Below are 19,941 nucleotides of genomic sequence, written 5' to 3'. Positions count from 1 at the left end.
TTTAGAATTTTGATTGTTATTTAAATTGGTACAACGAACTAAATTGGCAGTCATATATACCCTGTAGATATAAATGGTATGGGTTAGCATGGGCTGTATAAAATAAAATTTATACAATGGGAAAAAGTTAAGTCTTATCTTCGATAGTGTAAAGAAAAATTTGTCAATTTGTCATTTCAAATCATAATCACAATTTATTTGCAGGGTATAATTAAGTTCATGCTCTAATTTAAATAGTTTCAGATGCTCAAAATGTTTGCATAAATAATTATAAAATTAAGAGCAGTTGGAGGTGGCAGTCGGCATTTGCACAGGAAATCAATGCCACACGCGGAATTCAAATTTTAACCGAATAATTTATACTCGCATATTGAAATGTTTCGGAGCGCAGACAATAGAAGGCGGGTGCGTAGACATAAATATGAATGGGAATTTTAGCATATAGATGAACATTCTGCTGATTAGGGAGCATTCTTATTAAATTGCAAATTCATAAAAAACCGAAATTTGAGAAGACAAACGAGAGTATAAATTAAATTGCTAAATTGGAAACAAATACAAATGCTTATGGCTTTAAAGCCTTTTCTAATTCTATGATAATATTTTTGACAAAATAAATAATTCATATATTTTATATTGTAAAATAAATACATACATTTCTTGGCTTATATTTGTTTTTATTATTATATATTGCAGTTGTTTATGGTACTTAGATTATGAAGAAGTTATGAGATCCGTTGAATATAATTAACTTAAATAATATAATCAGATATGTAGTTAAGAATGAAGTGTGTTAATATTTAAATTATCGACATAAAATTTAAAATATAAAAATCTGTATTGAATTCTAATTAAACTATTAAAACCGATATCACCAGCGGATTAGGCACATTACATTGATAAATTACAAATTCATGCCTTTAAATTGCCATGAAAACGGCACTCAATGAATGACTCGGTTAGTGAATGAATAAATACAAAGAGGGGTAGGGGATAGAGGGAGAATTGTACTGGTGTCGCTATCGTTGGCCTTCACATTTCGCGTGCGGCAACAACAATAGCTGCCACAGCTATTGCAACAGCTCTGAAAACTGAAGATCTGAATGCCACGCGACCCAGAAGCGGGCATAAAGTTCTACGCGTTTGATCAGAGCCAATGGGGCAAATGAGTACATAAAATTAGCAAGAATTAATCGTCTTATCATATTTTATAGTCAAAATTAGCATAGATAAAGAATAGTTTAACAAATTGAGCTCAGTAAACATTTGGAGTCGCACAACGAGCCATTTAGATAACACAATCAACACAATTCTGAATAGCTAGTTTTCACATTAGTCAGAATCTATTTTAATAAGATGCTACTAACACAAGTCGAGAAACAAAAACTAACAATAAATGTTCTCGTAACCAAAATGTGAACTCTATTTTTTCAAGCTACAAGCATTGGTAATTTTATGCTTTTAACTCAAACTGGATTTTGGAATGTGTTAAACAGATTAGTCAAAGCTTTGACAATGCAAACAAAAAGTTTTATTAACCATTTGCATAAATAAGTCGTTGATAAAATTTTTTTAATTAATTGGCTTGAATTTATTTTTGCTTTTTAGAGGCATCTTTGATTATTCATTGAATAATTATGCCATCTATAATTTCGTTTGAGCTGAACGTGTTTATTTGGTTAGCTGAATGAACATAGATTAGATTTATTTCAAAAATCAAAACATAATACAAAGATTATATACATATGTTTTTCACTTATATAAGTCACTGGAGTACATGATTACATTAAATATTAAAAGGGCTCAATTTGAATATTTAATCAATATAGCGCGGACTGCATAATTTAATTGCTAGCAATTAATCACACACCCTTTTACCGAGTATAAAAACACCCACTTACGATTTGGAGAACTAGTTTAACTTTCAACTCTCTAATGACAAACGCCGAGCAGGAAAAACAACGGAACTACGATGACTTCACCTACATACCGAACTTGATATTCAAGTCGTTGGGAATTGACTTCCTAAATAGCCCAAAGCCCCGATGGATGGATCTATTAATGCGGGTCTATTCTACCATTTGTTTTCTGAGCCATTGGTATATTGTCTACTATTTGATACTACGTACACTTCAGTGGGAAGAAAATCTCGCTGGAAATCCACTAATCATCATGCGATTCGCGATTGTTTATTTTTTTGTTGCCAACTCTGATGTGAAATTTATTATATTTCTATTATATCGACGCCGCTTAAAGGATCTAAATGATAAATTAAAAGCTCTCTATCCGAATGGAGATGCCCAGCGCAGAGATTACAGAGTCGACGATTTCTATTGGCCACGTATGGCACGATACGGTTTTTATTACTATTATTTTGTGGTCATGCTTGTTGTACTTGGACCAATTACTCAATCCACTTTTGGGTATCTCTATCAACGCCATACAATGGGCAGTGAGGCCAAATTTATATTCCTTAGTACATTTCCTATGGAACGTTTTAAGACAATGACTTTGGGCACTTATACCTTTAGTCTTTTGATAGACTTTACCTTCAGTCACTTTATAATGAACATTAACCTGGGCACAGATATATGGATGATGTGTCATTCCTCACAATTGTGTATGCATTTTTCTTATCTGGGAAGAAAACTAGCGGAGTACAGTCCCAGTCGAGAAAGCGAGCAGGAGGATTGCGAATTTCTAGTAAATTTGGTACACAATCATCAACAATTGCTTACGTATGTAAAGGTATAAGAAATATAATAATTTCTACTTAAATTTCATTGTGATTTAGCCTACATAAGGATCTAAATGATATTTTTGGTATAATGCTGGCCTACAACTTATTCTCCACGGCTACTACACTGTGCTGCGTGGTCTTCAACACAATTCTACAGGGTCTAAATCGGGAAGGTATTGGATTTCTGTTGTTCTTCTTAAGCACATCAGCTCAGTTTTTTATGGTCAGTTACTATGGGCAATTGTTGACTGATTTGGTAAGCACTCTCAATATTTAATTCCTTTCAGTAATTCACTTTTTTCAGAGTAAAAACATTGCTCTGGCTGCCTACACACATAACTGGTTTAATGGTTCTATAACTTATCGAAAACATTTGCTTATGATTATGCAACGAGCTCAGAGACCAGCTGAACTCTCAGCCAAGGGAGTGATTATCATATCGCTAGATACTTTCAAGAGAGTAAGTCTAACAACAACTTGTTTGCAATTTAATAACTATTTCTCTTCTACAGATGATAAATATAACATATTACTACTTAACGATCATACGAAGAATAATGGGAAAATAAACTGAAACAACACTTTTATATACAACTCGTCTAATAATTGTTTTAATAAAGAAAGAAGTTTTAAAGAAAATATAATTTCTGTTTATATATATTTTCATTTTATTACAATTAATTTCTTAAAATTAAAATAAATTATTCTGTGAGTTATATTTCCCTTGTCAAAATAGTTGTTTAACTTACTGTTTATTATACCAGTTTGAAATGCTACTCTTTTCGTCTGCATAAAACACCTTTAACTCTCAGCGATGCATCTCAAGATGATCCAACATATTTACAAAAATATCATAATTAACATTCAGCTGGTCAGTCTGATCTTCAATCAAACTCAAGGTGAATGCAACGATGATTCAGCTACATCTTAACAATTCAGTTTTCTTACAATTATGTTGCAACTGATCCCTGACCATCAACATGTAGATTTAATTACCTAACTGGACATTATTATATCATATTTTCTACTGTATACTTATTTAAAAATGTTGATTTGTACTCTTGTCAATTTAAATTGGCCAACGGCAAATAAGGAAATACATTTCGGTTGGTCAAGACAATAGATTGGGGCGTAAAATATTTAGCTGCTTTGCTATATATATGCTCGTACATATTTACATATATATTCATATTCATTTGGCATGCAAATGCGCAGCTTTCTGATTAGCCGTCTTCGTACTGAGAAGCTTCAAATAAATTTACGCACAGCTTGGGACCGCCTTAATATAGTCGTCTCAATATTAATATACCCATTGAAAGTCAATAAAATGGGTATATAAGCATTGTGTTGAAGACTTAAGTTAGATCGTTTTATGATTAAATCTGTAGTTTTGTATGAGAACTGGGTAACCCAACGTCGAGTACTTTCCATCTGTCAATTGTAATTTAATCAGCAAAAAAATATATTATTTAAAAGTAATACATATCTAAATTTGATACTTAATAGTGGTGTAAAAATTCATAGAAAAATCGATTTTCGTGAATGCGTTTTTTAACTATGTTACTAGCACTCGACTATTTTTTGACACTTGGTCGAGTTAATTAATTCGAATTTCTTATCTCTTGACACTTTACCAAAAATTTCAAGCCGTCATAACTTGGTCAAATCTTAAATCACTAATATTTATATTAACTGGTATGTCATGCATTTTCAATACCATAATTTTGAGTAATGAATAATGAAATGAGCTGTTTGTAGGGAGGAGGAGAATCAAGCTGGTGGTTCCGCCGCTGGCCTTCACATTTCGCGTGCTGTTTGACAGAATTGCAACCGAGTCAAATTGTGTACAACAATGGCCTGAGATTGCAACAACTCTACCCGTTCAAGTAGCCCAAATATATTCCATTCATTATATTAAAGCAAAATCAAGTCAGTAATTGTACAGTTGTGCTAACATATAAAAATCAATATGAGATGACTTCCACTCTACTCCCACATAGCTCCATTGTGTCCCAACGCAAAGCAATTAACTATGCATAATACTTACTATACTTATAATAAATGCTAGTGTGAATAATTAAAAGGTTGAGCTGTGTGAAGTTAAAGGTGGGTTAATTGCTGAGCTTCAGACTGGCTAACAAGTTAAAAACATGTCAAACCAGTGGCACATTAAATCACTTTATAGGAAATTTCAAAATTCAGAGAGTATTTTAGTAAACTCAAAGAAGTTAGACCATAGCAACTACTGGGATTTCTATAATAAAACTTATAATGGCTTTCATTATATTTAACGAACATTACGTGTATAATCTTAACAAACTCGTAGAGCCCGTTGTGAAGAGCTGTGGCATATCATATACGATACTTATTATAACTTACCACTAATTGCCATTAAGTATTACACCCACACACATCCACACAGCACGCTGTGAGTTCCATTGACTTATAACATTTCAGTCAATTTGCATATGGATAATTAAAGAAAAACTCACCTTCGCCTTCGGTATGACATCTGAAGATGCTCAGACGGATTAACATCAATTTTGTATAAAGAACTGCCAGATTCTTAGTGGCATCTCAAGGTTCATAAAATATCCATAATTAAACTAAAAGTGGGACTTTGACTGCAAGTTCAATAACGTACTCCAGTTCTAATGCGTTTCTAGTTTGATGTGACCAAAGCGTAGCAATTGGAACTGTTCCTTGACCATGAAATGTAGTCCATCATTATTATTATTACATTTGACTGCGGCTAACATTTGCTCAGCTTGCAAGCGTCTCTGGAGCTAAGTTATGTATACACTCCGAAAAATTTGTTTTTCATTTTTGAGAAAATCGTTATAAAACTTAAGTTGCACTAAAATTGAGAAACACTTTCTAGAACAAACCAGTTTTTTATATTAGAAAGAGTAACAAAATATATATATTTTCGGGTTTTAATTTCTAAACTATAAAGTTTTTCTAAATTGTAGAGCGATTCTAAATTTAAAAGCGCCTTTAAAGCGCCAGAGGATGAAGAAAAAAAGCTTTCTATACTAGAGAAAACTCTATTTACATTGACGTAAAATATAAAAATTTATTATTAATAGAATTAAGAATATTAATATTTATTAAATTAATGGCAAGACATAGGTATTTCGTTTTTAAATGACTTCCTTAAGGCGAACATTTTTGTGAGTGTAGTTTGTATTTTAAATAGAAGCCAAGATTCTACACATGACCAAAACCAGTGACATTTAACTGCACCAACTGGTTCGACGGCTGCCACTGTTTCTGCCGCTGCTGCCGTGGCGACGTCTGTTATTTGCAATTATTTATTTATGCCTGCATTGACATTAGCATTAACCATTAGCTATTATCTGTAGCTGGGTGCCGAAAACTATGCCGGCCATGTCCGTTTAGGCGTCTTCGGTTTTCGGTCTAGACGAGAAGAGCCACACCAGTTTGGGTGAATCTTACGCAATGGAAAACCAATAGCTTAAACATTTTGTAAGCCAAAGGGGTTATACAAATTGCGTTAGGCTCCATAAAGAAGATGGTATGACCTTCAAGGCCAACAAGACGTGGCCATAAAGCGCAGCACAGCGCGTGTCAAAGTCAGTGGACACAGATGAAGATGGAGCTAAAGCTGAAGCTGTAGCTTAAAGCTGAAGACGAGGCATTTGTTCTGTGCTTTATGGCTTGCCGGACAACTGACATTTTGCAGCAAATGCTGCTTAGATTGCTAATTAGAGAACTCATGCGTAATATTTCAAGGTTTACATTTGTCAAAAACAAAAAAAAAAATAAATTGAAAAATTAATTGTAATTTTAATTTTTAACACATCAGAATCAAAAGACTTAGGCAACAAACTTGCTGGCTGAGAATCTTTGCGGCGCAAATACTTAGCTAAGTTGTTGCTGTTGTTGGTGCTTGCGTAATTTAAAATAATCCCATTAAAAAATAGTATAATAAATATTAAAATTAATGCAGTTGAATGTCTTCATAATTATCAAGCGCTGCCTTACACTAGCCACCAGGCACAAACAATAGACCAGGCCCAAAACTAGAAGGCAGCAACTTTTTCAGAGCTTCCACTAACTGGCAATTGTTTTGTTGATTGCCACAGTCTGAACAACAACAGCAGCAGAAACTACAACAACAACAACTACTTGCATACAATATGGCAACAATCTTTGGGACAATCTTGTCACGAAATTCTGTCGCCGTCTATGTGTCTATGTTTGTGTCCGTGTCTGTGTCTGTGTCTCCATCTCGACCCAAGCTATTCATTAGACGCGCCTACACTTTGGCAGCACCAGCGGCAACCTCTTCGCGTTTAGCAATTTTTGGCATTTTGACCCCAGCACAACAAACAGCACACACACACACACACACACACAAACACAAAGACCGAGGCATGCCCTGAGCCCGAATTTGGGCGCACTGTGGAACACCCATTAACCTTTAGTAGGCAAAAATTGTGTTGAATGAGACAAACAGAACTGAAGGCCACAATTTACTAGCTTCAACTTGCTAACCTTTACTATTATAAGAATGCTATATGATAATTATAAAAATGCCTATTTATGGGAAACATTAGTAAAGTGTTTTTTTATTGTATGTATAAGAGGTTTTTTAGGGTGGTTTTTCTTTCTAATATTGTTGTCTGTTTTTGTTTTTTTGTGAAATTAAGAAAACGCCATTAAATATAGACATTTTTTGACAACAAAAAATAATAGTATCAAATTTTATTTTTGACCACTTTTACTATAACTCGGCCCCACCGTGAGTCGCCGCTGTTGTTATTGCCTGACTTTGATTGCTTTGCCGATTATTGGCCACGTATTTAAATGCAATATTTTCTATCACACCACCCCAAAAAAAAGAAATAAAATAAATAATGTAAATAAATATGAATAAATTGTGTTTTACTGGCAATTGTGAGCTAGGTGGCAACGCCGCGAGGGCGATGCCAATCGCATTTATTTAAGTCAAATTAAGTGGTGTATTTTATAGTTTCCGCTACTGTGTGACGCACCTGTCGTTGACAAATGACCGCAAATACCTGAACAAATATATATAAAAAGTATTTATCAACAGATCTCAGATAATCTATTTGCTAAAGGGCGCATTTCTGATGCAACTGGATCTGGAAATCAATACAAAACAAAAATAGGAAAAATGCTAAAGCAATTGCATAAAACTGTTTTGCATTGGATTCTCAATTGCACAGAACAGCTGAGCTGAATTAACAGTGGCGTGCGCCTCGAAAGGGGAGTCCCCCGTGGAGTACTTCAATTGAGTTTTTCACTTACCTCGGCAGCTGCTTGTTGTTGTTCTTGTTGCAGTTTTCCACTGGCAGTCGAACAACAACAAATGTTTGCTGTTGCTGTTGCTGTTGCCGCTGCTCTTTTCAAACACCGCGAGCGTCGACGCTGACAGCGACGGCGACTGCGACTGCGACAGCGACAACAACTACGACGAATCTTTAGTTTAGTTTCTATGTACATCTATATGTACTTATTTATTTATTTTTCTATTTTTTTTTTGCATTTTTTCTTTATTTTTTTGTTGTACTTTATGCATCTTGTATGTGCGACGTTTTACCAGCTGAATTTGCAGCAGCGTCGTCGTCATCGCCGTCGTCTTTGGCGTTTTCGTATAAATAGACTCACTTGCCGGCACTTGGGCATCATTAAAAAATCGTTTGTTCAATTAACAACAAGTGTGAAGTGTGCTGCGACAATAGCTGGAAAGAAGGATAAACCCATCTTTGGATTACATTAACCAAGAAATTTCATTATTCAAAATGAAAAACGTAAGTGCATGTGGTCTGTGTATTCTATGAAAGAAAGTCAAAAAGAATATTAAAATGTGCATAACAGTCCTTACATTATTTTATAATAATATACAAAGTGTTGGAGACTTTCGATATGCAGTAATTGATTATTTACTATGCAAAAAAGTCCTACAGAACATAAAGCTCTATAAAAGAAAGCCTTGAGATTAGTTAACAGTGCTCAACAGTCCTGCAATGATTTAATAATTTAATGGAGATTCCTAGTATTCGGTAAAGAATTATTACTTTGAAACAAGTCCTCCAGAATACAAAGCTCAGATTCGCACTAAAAATGTTCTCTTAAAAAGTCCTTCAAATTCTTGATTATTCAGGTACTTTAAATACGCTATACATATTTTTTCATAAATCTTCTCGACCAATAAAGCTATTGTGTAAATCAAAAGTCATTTTTTAAGCAAGAACAGAGTCCAGAGTAAAGTCCAGATTTAACCAAATTGCACAATAAAAAACGAAAACACTTCAATGCGTTGAATTTGGCAATTCCAACGGCCAAGTCGTAAATCAATCAGCACGAGCTTTATCCATAAGAAAACATACATTTAGGCAGAAGGTTAAAACATATTTTAGGGCCTAGAGTGTCAGCTTAAAGCGATGCTTCCGCATTGAGTTATTGGGCAATTGTTATGACCATTTTGCTAGCAAATGGCCAAAAGTCGTAGCCAAGCCCGACCGAAATGGCAATAGCAATTAATGAATGCTGGGCTCAAGCAGCCACTTAAAAGGCTCGAACACGATGCCAAAGTAAGCCAAAGCAAGCCAAACAGCATGCAGCCGGCAATGCAATGCAAAGGTCAGACAACGACAACAACAAAACAACTATATACACAACGACAACAACAACTGGGCGACTGGGTCGAGCTGGACAGACGGTGACGGTGACGGAGACTGCGACTGAGACTGAGTGAGGCTACGGCGACATTTGGCTGCAGAAGAGCAAAGCGAGTCTAAAAAAGTGCAGGCAATGAATGTTACGCTCAGTTGGCAGCTGTCTATCTGGCTAAAAGCACAAACTAAAACATTAGACACGTAACCCTCTCGCCCATTGGCAATTTCTCAATAGTCAACAAGACTGCGGGTGCAGTTGGGCCTGGTTTCGACATGATCACATACTACCATGCAACCAGCGGGAGAAAAAGAGAGCGGAAAATGAGAGCAGATGGTATCCACAAGCAAATCTTATAACACTATGTCAAATGTAAACAACTTAAATTATTCTAATTTTATTATTCCATAAACCCTTTATGCAATCTTTCAAATTTGGTGCAGTTTTCACACTCACAAACTTTAGTATATTTTCAAATAATCTTTGCACGAACCTCGCGCATCTCTGTTCGTCCCGCCCCACAATTTTCCATGCACTTGAGACGTTGTGAGGTAATTGCCAATAACGTGCATGCAGCTTCAAAACAAACAAATGAAAAACTCTGAATATAAACTTAATTGGCGTCTAGTTATTTGACGACCTTAAAAAAAATGTGTGGCAAATTGACATATGAGTCTGTAAATGTCTGTTCGTCTGTCTGTTTGTCCAATTGCTTGTTTCTACACATAATTTATATGTGAGAATAATGTAAACAGCAGTCATAAATCAAGCAAGTATGCGAAACGATGAGCCAAGTTTCAACACAACAATAAATTTACAAAAACACACAAAAAAGTAACAAAAAAATAACACAAATCACGATATTTTCTAACCAAGCGACTTGTGTATTTTAATTGCGTTCGTTTTAATTGCAAGCAATTGCTAATTTACGTAAATTGAATTAATTTCCGTTCTTAACCCATTTGCAGTTTGCACTTTGCCTGATTGCCACCGCGCTCCTCTGTCTGGCCGAAGCTGCGCCCAAACCTCAAGGCGCCGAGCCAATTGCGATTATAAGCCAGGAATCCAATATCGAACCGGATGGAGCCTACAATTATGCGTAAGTTCACATTTTATTTGTGCTCCGTAATTTTAAGAAAATAAACAAATCGTAAAACATTTTGCGATATAAATGGGACTTTTTAATTCAGAATTTTTGTTAAAATTGTTTACATATTTTGGCTATTTTTTATAATTTTTTAAAATTATAATAATATTGTAACTTCATTCCCCGAGGGATAATGAACTTTAACATTAATTAAAATCAACACTTGTATTTTATGTAATTTAAAAACTTCAACTTTCCCTACAATTTTAAATTTATTATTAAATTATTGCTAAATGAACTAAAATATAAGTTCACATTTGAATTGTGCGCCGTTCACAAACAGATAGGTTAAGATTTTTGTGTTGCATACTTTTAGGCAGACACCGAATGTTAACAGTTTTCAAGTCTGTTAGGCCTCAGATGTGCATGACCGAAAAAATGTTGTTAACATTTCGCAAATCTGTTAAGTTCTGATTAGCAAATCTGCTGTAAAAGTATAAAAATGTTATTAAAAGATACTTTATATGTAAATAATTCAACTCTAAATAATCTGCATACGATCACATTAATATTTTATCAACAAAAATAATTGCATAATTTGTAGTTTTTATATCACTAACTAATCCAATCATAAATAAATAATTTGCAGAGTTTTAAATGTTAATGAAGCAAATTAAATATAAATTTATGAACAATCTACAAGTTATAAGCATTTCGATTGGACATCAAGTCCGCACATAAATGTTAAATGTTAATAAATACATAAATAAATAATTCAACTGGCGCCTGTGACGAATACGAACAGAGCGTCAAAAAAAAATTAAACAAAACAACAAAGCAGAGAGACCAAAAATAAATATATGCTAGTGTATATTGAGTGCCGAAAATTAAATACTCTAAAGCTATACCATATACCATTTATTAATCGATCGAATTCGCCAAAAAAAAAGGCAACTTTTTGCTAGATTAACAAGAGCGCTAATCAAATTTTTTCACAGCTTTGAAGGTGAATTTGATAAAACTGAGCTAAAGTAGTTTAAAAAAGGTGTTGCTGCAGTTGCAAAAAAAAAGTATATATAAATTGGTAAAAACATAAAAATTTTTTTGCAGCTACGAGACGGCTAATGGCATCAAGGCTGAAGAAACTGGCACCGTGAAGAAGGCCAGCTCACCGGACTCCACGGATGTGATCATTGTCAAGGGCTCCGTGTCGTATACTTCACCTGAGGGAGAGTTGATCACCCTCAACTATGCAGCCGATGATGAGAACGGTTTCCAGCCACAGGGTGCACATTTGCCCACTCCACCACCAATCCCACCAGCGATCCAGAAGGCGCTCGACTATCTGCTGAGCTTGCCGCCTGCAACACGTCGCCGTTAAGGTGACAGTAGTTGATGGAAATGCCGAACAATCATGTATGCCGGGTGTTAGATAAATGAGAAATGAATGTGACCATGCAACCGATTCTGATATTCTATATACTCAAATGAAGCAATTTGCTGCTTTCCCAAAATCAATAATCGAAGCCTAAAAGCGAACATCAACATCGAGCAGCTGACTGAAGAACACAAACTGCACACACACACACACACAGATACGGATACACACACACACCCACACCCACAGAGACGAGCACACACATTTTTCCTTTTCTCAGCTCTTCTTCTCTTCTCTATCCTTTACCCCAATCTTTTCATTTTATTCTTTCGTCTTTATTCTTATACTGTGCTTAAGATCTTTTAGTCGCCGGAACTTTGCCATTTTCGGACTCATGTGATATCATCGATTTGTTAATGAAATCAAGAAGAAAATGTTAAAAAAAAAAAAACACGAATATATGAAGGAGATAACAAGAAATATAATAATAATAATTCTTGTGTAAATAGTCTATATAACTGTAATCTTTTGCACGTAATACGAGTATAAGCGATGATGGATGACGATGAATGACGATGGATGACAATGTACCTACTTATTCAATTATTTACGAATCGTTGGTTTTTGTTCGTAACGTATCAAATGACATAAGCACATGAGAAGAACTTAAATATCTTTAGCCTTAGCTGCAAATAAAGAAGTAATGATTCTTTGCCAAAAAAAAAACAACATTGTTTTCTTCAACTTAATTAAAGCGAATTCCCTTGATCTCTGTTCTGTATAGGTTAATTCCTTATCAAAATTAGAGCACAAACTTTTTGGCACACTGCCAAAAATAGCATATAAAAACTAAATACTTTTTTTTTGCATTTCAAGGCAAAGTTCATAAATTTGTTGTATGCAAATGAGGAGGCTAGAAGCAGCCAAAAATGTGGTCAAGTTGGTTCTAAAAAGAACCAGAATCGGATGCTGACGTTAGTGACAAGTGCTATATAGACATATATGCATATATGAATCTGACATTCAACTTATTGTTTATACATAATTTCAAGCAGAAACTAAAAGGAAACTAAACACCATATTCGAAGTATCCATACCCTTAATTTAACTCAAAAACTATCATTAGCAATTACAATAATAATCTTAAAATTTGCCGCTCCATTGGGTTTGTCATTAGCATAAAAGAGAAGGTTTAAGATCAATTAAAGGGTATCATACTGACAGATATTGTGCCTACAATATAACCCCAGTCACCATCAGGTTGTTCAGGTTCGTTTAAACTGAAGATAGTAAAGGGGGCTGAGACGCGTTTGGCCCAAATTTCACACCCATTCTTCCAAAGGCCAAAGACAGAAAACCAACAAACAAGTTCAATATTATTTATTGCTCTAACTTTAATTTCATGTTAAATATTTTAGTACTGGTATTTTATTAGTGTTTCTTCTTTGTTTTTCGTATATTTTTAAATTAGGATTTTAGATATGGCGACTAGAACGCTATGGTATATAAGGCTGTTTACCTAAGTCAGGAACTGTCAGTAGTCTCGAGACATTGACACCGCGTGGATATATTAATTGACTTGACTTTACTGTTTTTTATTGATAAAAATGAAACTGATTTGGATTTGTGTTCTCTTTGTGGCTGTTACGTATGCAAATGAAAATAATGATCCTATCGTGAATGATTCAAATGTCGAATACAATGGGAAATTCCACTCCATGTTAGTGTTTAAAAATATAAAAAATAATCCAGCAACTCAATAACATTTTTTATTTCAAAAGGGTTTGGCTTCGTGATGGCTCGATGTCATCGCAGGAAGGCAAACTCAAGGAAGTACATGCCAATCAATATGGCGAGTCTATAAACGGCTATTACTCGTTTATATCAGATGATGGACAGGAATATAAAGTCAGCTATACAGCCGATGAGAATGGATTTCGGCCAGTCGGTGCACATTTGCCCACCCCACCGCCAACTCCAGAGTCAGTGCTCAAATCTCTAAAATACATAAACGACCATCCCCCGAAATCCACTGAGCAATATAATTAGATGGAACTGGAAACATGTCATCCACACGAGTATATGTGATTATTAATATAAATTCAAACAACTGTGAACCAAAAGAACTGAGCAAGTCAATATAACTGATTAACAAAATATACACAATATTAGCAAATTCAATTAGTGCATTTTTATTAAAATATGTTTCCTATTTATATTCTGTTTCTCTCTTTGTTTTGTAATCAATCGTTTTATAGAGTCAACGACTGAATTTTGTTATTTTTTCTATAATCGAGTAATCTTTTTAATTTAATAGTTGTTCATCTAAGAAGAGAGTGACAAAGAATTTAGAATAATTGTGATTTCTGAGTACGCTGATTACTTTCTTGATTAATACGTGGCTTGCATAATTCAATTCTTCACATTTAATGCCACTTACGTAATATTCTACATTCACATTCACTTTGGGTGCCTCACCCAAAAGTTAAACGATCTTCTGTACTGCAAATTTGACCAGATCTCAGATCTGAATATTTGGTTGATGTGTGTTAAATTTGTGTTAAATTTACCTTGGTTAGCAGCTTTTGTCGACTGCAATTCTGCATTTGCAGAGGCCAAAGAATACAAGTAGACTTGTTAACATTTTCGTTATGGGATGCTAATTGACAAATACGTGATCTTATATACATTTCAATATTTGTTTGCCATTGTGAAGACCAAGACAGAGCCTATTAGGCAGTCAAGTGTAGGCCAAATGTTTGTTCGAACAATATCACACTCAGAACTTCTAATACCTGTAGTTCGTTCAATTATGTAATCTAAGCAGAAAACGAAAGTGAGAATTCCGTATGAATTTATTATATTAAAGAGTAGATGTTAAATAAGAATTGCAGTTCCTGGATTTAATTTACATGCCATACGATTTTATAAAATTATAAAAAAAAGAGTAATAGATATACAGAAAGATATTTCATATATGCAGTAATTTTATTGTGGCATTATTTTGAACTGTTCACATCACAGTTCATTGACCCACAGTGCGTATGCGTAATCCGCAACGTTATGATTTCTCGTACTCTACATTTTTTATTACCTCTTTGTTCGTCTTCACCGTTAGCGTACGCGTATTCTAATGTTTTCTACAAATTGTTTCCATAATTGAAACGTGTCTTGCATCTCAATTAATATCATTTTTGTATCTATACAATTGACACGCCTCTAGACACAATCGATTGATTATAATTGTTACTAGCAACACTTAGATATTGTTAGTTAACTAGCCTTTACAAAAATTCAAATCCTTAACGGATCTCGCTTCCCTGAAAGTCCCCTTCCATTCGGAACTTACAGTGCGCGAAAAGAGTTATGTTCTGAGCAGGCAAATCACGTAGCTGCCAACTCCGACTGGCAATGCCATCAACATCAGCCTGGCGACAGCTCAGCTCTACTTAGCTGTCGTAGACTCAGCTTCGGGTATCAGTATCAACATCACCTGCTGACACCGTCGCTTCATCTCCATCTCTTTGGCGGTGCGGTGTTTACTCATCGGCCAGACGCGCGAAATGGACAATAAAAAAACCTCAAACGATGGCCACAACAAAACAAGACGAAACAAAACCAAATTACTAACAGTGCTTGCTGAGAGTATGCGCAACTATGCTATACCCCACAGCTAATTTTTCAAATCAACTTGTTTGTGTTGATGGTAACAAATTAACAAACAATATAAAACATATCAAATGTAGCCTGTATATATGTATTTTTTGAGATGGTTAAGAACTATTTATTTATATTAAAATTTTATCAGATTGAAAGTACACAATAAGTTTCAACTAAATTATATCCTGATATTAAGAAGATCTTATATTTTTACATCTGTAATAGCTATCGATTAATATTTGAGTGACAAGAGATTAGAACCGTTTTAATCATTTATAAAAAATATTTAAAAGAATTATAAATATTTATTTAACATTATTTCTTATTAAAAAAAATTTATATTTCTTAGTTATTTTACTTTTATTTTTATGGTTTGTAGAACAAGATATAAAAAAATTTAACAAGAATTATCAAGGCTTAACTTTAAACAAATCAAATAAATAGAAGATTGTTTTGTTTGTCTAAACAATTACTTGAAATATGCTTTGCAAAGGTAAGATGCATTAGAATAATATGTACCCAGGAACTTATGTATTTTTTTAAAGGTATTTATTAGATTTGAATTTTCAACAGATTAGAATATATTTAATAACACAGAAAGTTTCGACTCATATCAAATATCTCAGTAATTTGAAAATTTAACTTTTTTTAAAAAAAAAAAACAATAAATTTTATTAACTAACTTTATTAACAATAATTAACAACAAATAACGAGGTTAACCATTAAAAAAATAATATAAGTTAATTTTCCATTTTGTCCATCTTATCGATTAAATGTAGATTAAAATCTGGGAATCATTAAAGTAACAGCATGCCTTATTGAAGGCCATAGCTTCAAATACAGGGTATCACAATCTGAAATGTGACGAAGAAGCGCCCGCTCGTCATTTTTTGTCGTACGGTGAAGTACGAGTGCGAGTGCGAGTGCGAGTACTTGTACTTGACGCTCTCTGCTTCTTATCTAGTGCGCCCATCGCAATCGTTAGCTGTGGCAACCGAAGCAGCCGCGGTGCGTGTGCGAGTGCGAGTGCGAATGAGGTGCTCGCCCTCGTCAGCGAGATGGTATATAAAGGCCAAGCGACCGCTGGATAGTCAACAGTTGCGCACTAACTCGCTGGAATTGACTTGCCACGCCCCAAACGCGTCTTGTACCGAATATCGCAGGATAATACCCCCCGAAATAAAATCAAATCAAAAAATCTTTAAAGAATGTACAAATTCGTGTGTGTCTTGTGCTCAGCTCTGCTGTTGACCTATGTCTTGGCACGTCCCCAGGATGCTCGTGGTGGATCCATAACCACAACAACCACGGCGGCCAGCATTATCCAGCAGGATAATGTGAATAATGCTGACGGCAGCTTCAACAGCAGGTGAGATTGATTGAAGGAACTATATAAGAAGAAAAATAAGCAGCACTAAATTACAATTAATCCTTTTAGCTACGAGACATCGAATGGCATTCGAGTGGAGAATATTGGCTATTTGAAGAAGATCATCATACCGAAAACGGAGACTGTCGATGGCCAAGTGATTGATGAGCACGAGGAGCTGGTGCTGGTCCAGACAGGATCCTACAGCTACAGTGATCCCGAGGGCAATATCATTACACTGCGCTATGTGGCCGATGAGAATGGTTTCCAGCCGGAGGGAGATCATCTGCCCGTTGCGCCGCAATAAATAAAGCTTTTTGCCCTCAGGGCGTATGTGTAATTAAGTAATTAACGTTAAGTTGTATGTGTATCGTATTACGTATACGATATGTCGTATCTTAATTATATTGTATAAAGTATTACGTACTGGAAATAGCACAGCACTGCCCCTATGCCATACCAATTGTACGACGGGTTGCAAACACTCTGTTCTTATGCCATTTGGCACCTATACACACCTACACACACCTAAACACACACACACACACATCTGCACACCCGAAAATTAAAGAAGCCAAGACATAATAAATAAATGAATAAATATTGAACAATTAAGTTTGTGTCTCATTGCCACTTATCGAGTACTCATACTCACTGCACAGCATTCACTTATGAGTACTCGTTTAGTATTTGAGTATTTCTCAGCCTCGTGGCGCTTACAAAATTACCAAACTGCCCTTCACGCCAACTTGCGGTTGCGGATGCGCTCAGAAGATGATGATGATAATGATGCTGTTGTTGCTGATGTTGATCTCCAAGATTATTTACCCACACGTCAACTGAAGCTCAAACCAAAGCCAAAGACAAACACGAGTACAACAAAAAACAAAAGCCACTCAAAATACCCAAAACCAAACCAAAACCATTTCCAAACTAAATGCTCTAATCGCTGAGCAACCGCGATTATTGGCATTGATATGATCCATTCGATTTGTTTACGCATCTCAGTTTCGTTCGGTTAAGTACACAAATCGCAATCAATTTAAATATGAAAATACCGCGAGGTGTGTGCAACTCATCGTTGAAACTACATTAAAATATACAAAGGTTAACCTGACATTTCAAGTATTTCCTAAATGGTTTCCAAGAAGCAAGGATTTCCCCACTATTTTGGTTAGCATTGCATATTTAGGTTTTACCTATCAACTTGTTAATCAAGTAAAAAGTTACAAGCACACCTCGTACCATTTACAAATAACTTATGGTTATTTAATTGGCCTACAGTTCCGACAATTAAACAAGCAAATCACCAAACCTCTTCATTATTGGAAAAGGCCAATGCCAACGCCTGTCCGATCAGTATTTGTTCAGTTAAAGTTAATAGTTGTTGGAGGTACAAAAGGCCCTCATCATGATGAAATTCAGTTTGCGCATCATTCTCATATTCAATGTTTGGCGCTTGTGCCCCGCAGTGCAGTTATTACCGGTAAGATAAAGATAGAGAGCTGTAAAGTGAGAAAACAAAGTAACACTTTATAGCATCTCTTGCGAATTACAAATATTTTTTGAAGCGTTACAAAAATAAATAAAATTAAGTGGAATCAAAATGTTAATGGAAAAAATAAGACAAAAGCTAAGTTAACCAAATAATAATAAAAAATTTGGAATAAAAGAAAAATAGATATATCTTATTCAATAATATTATTAACATTTTTCTTTGTTCTTTTTAAATGCAAATATATATTTTCTGCGATCAGAAACAGCTATAATTCTCGTTTACCTAAAATAATAATCAAATGATATAATCCGGCTGACATATGTTTTCAAATATTAAAACTCATTTCTATTTCATTGTGCGAATTGTAACGGTCAAAAATTACGGAAATTTCTAGAGCAGAAATAAATAATGCAGAAGTCGGAGCCAAAATTTTTAAGTTTTTTAAATTTGAGTCACCATTATTCCAAATCATATTTATACTAATTTTAGCTTTCTAATATGTATTTAATTGCTATATAGTTTCGTAGTTTGTGATTTCAATTTTCTTTTTCATCTCAGATATTTTTTACTAGTATTAATTTAATACTTATAAAGAATTTTTCGTTACACTTTTAGAGCATGGGATATTTTATTGTGATACAGCAGTTGGAATGTGTGGTCAACTCAGAGTACATTTCAAAAGTCAGCTGCGATGTGAATACTCCGCGTAATAGAAGCGTCGATGCCGAGCTGGTCCTCATGCAGAATTTGAAAGTCTTAATGGGCACTATAAAGGTATCAATACCGGACCCAAAGAAAAAAATATTTCAGAAGATATTTGACATCACATTTGAGTTATGCAATGTTTTTCGAGAACGTAAGAAAAAGACACTGATCGATATTCTCTCAAGAATGGCGCAATTGGAAAACAAAACTTTGCAATGTCCCCTTGTTAAGGTAAATGAAAATCATTTTTAAATTCAAATAAGTTTCGCTTTTGGTTTCCCTTAGGGACATTATCGAGTCCGGAATTCATCAATAGTCGAGTCCTTGCCGCCAGTTCTCAAGGAATCCCCATTTATTCTAAATTTGAACTGGTTTATGCCGCCTGCGGATCATGTAATGAATATCACAGTCCTGGGTCGTTTATTTGATATCGGAAAAGAGCAAAGTAGAACAAGGAAAAACCATGCTAAAAAATATTTTAATTTTTAAACTAAATTTTTAACTGCAAGTTGTATACAGAAAATTAAGTAATTAGCAAATTTATGGTTCATAAATCGTATGTTCTACTTCCTACCTCCCTATCAATTAAGATCTTTAAACAAAGACCTAATAAAAACAATTATAATAAACAAATAAAGTAATTTACTTCCATAAAAAACTAACTGCCTGAAAGTATGCCACAGATCGTGTTTCCTTGCACATCAATAAAAAAGAGTAGCATACATACTAGTCATTGTGGTAATAATATCATAATCATATTCATTTTACTAAAACCATATAATCATAAAAAACTTAACAATTTGCTTACTTTCCACCATTTCAATATAGATTATTAAT

At 34.5% G+C, this 19,941-nt stretch overlaps 4 protein-coding genes across 4 annotated transcripts; all 4 read left to right on the top strand.

The window, feature by feature from the left end:
- The first annotated feature begins 8,409 nt into the window (after positions 1–8,409).
- On the top strand, positions 8,410–12,597 carry LOC117784215 (endocuticle structural glycoprotein ABD-4). Its single transcript, XM_034621887.1, has 3 exons — positions 8,410–8,541; positions 10,375–10,505; positions 11,604–12,597. The coding sequence occupies exons 1-3, from the start codon at positions 8,533–8,535 to the stop codon at positions 11,872–11,874; spliced, it is 411 nt and encodes a 136-aa protein (XP_034477778.1). The 5' UTR covers positions 8,410–8,532; the 3' UTR covers positions 11,875–12,597.
- Positions 12,598–13,447: 850 nt separating this feature from the next.
- LOC117784216 (larval cuticle protein 4) lies at positions 13,448–14,052 on the top strand. The gene is made up of 2 exons (XM_034621888.1): positions 13,448–13,591; positions 13,653–14,052. Exons 1-2 carry the CDS (start codon positions 13,479–13,481, stop codon positions 13,918–13,920), a joined length of 381 nt encoding a protein of 126 aa, XP_034477779.1. The 5' UTR covers positions 13,448–13,478; the 3' UTR covers positions 13,921–14,052.
- Positions 14,053–16,643: 2,591 nt separating this feature from the next.
- Positions 16,644–17,516, top strand: LOC117784355 (endocuticle structural glycoprotein SgAbd-4). The gene is made up of 2 exons (XM_034622063.1): positions 16,644–16,901; positions 16,971–17,516. Exons 1-2 carry the CDS (start codon positions 16,741–16,743, stop codon positions 17,206–17,208), a joined length of 399 nt encoding a protein of 132 aa, XP_034477954.1. The 5' UTR covers positions 16,644–16,740; the 3' UTR covers positions 17,209–17,516.
- Positions 17,517–18,312: 796 nt separating this feature from the next.
- On the top strand, positions 18,313–19,631 carry LOC117783737. The gene is made up of 4 exons (XM_034621280.1): positions 18,313–18,387; positions 19,015–19,335; positions 19,390–19,549; positions 19,624–19,631. Exons 1-4 carry the CDS (start codon positions 18,313–18,315, stop codon positions 19,629–19,631), a joined length of 564 nt encoding a protein of 187 aa, XP_034477171.1.
- Positions 19,632–19,941: the final 310 nt, after the last annotated feature.

This window comes from Drosophila innubila (assembly GCF_004354385.1).
Source record: "Drosophila innubila isolate TH190305 chromosome 2R unlocalized genomic scaffold, UK_Dinn_1.0 1_C_2R, whole genome shotgun sequence".
NCBI lineage: Eukaryota > Metazoa > Arthropoda > Insecta > Diptera > Drosophilidae > Drosophila > Drosophila innubila.
The sequence above is the reverse complement of the archived record's forward strand: the minus strand, read 5'-3'. Positions and strand labels throughout refer to the sequence as shown.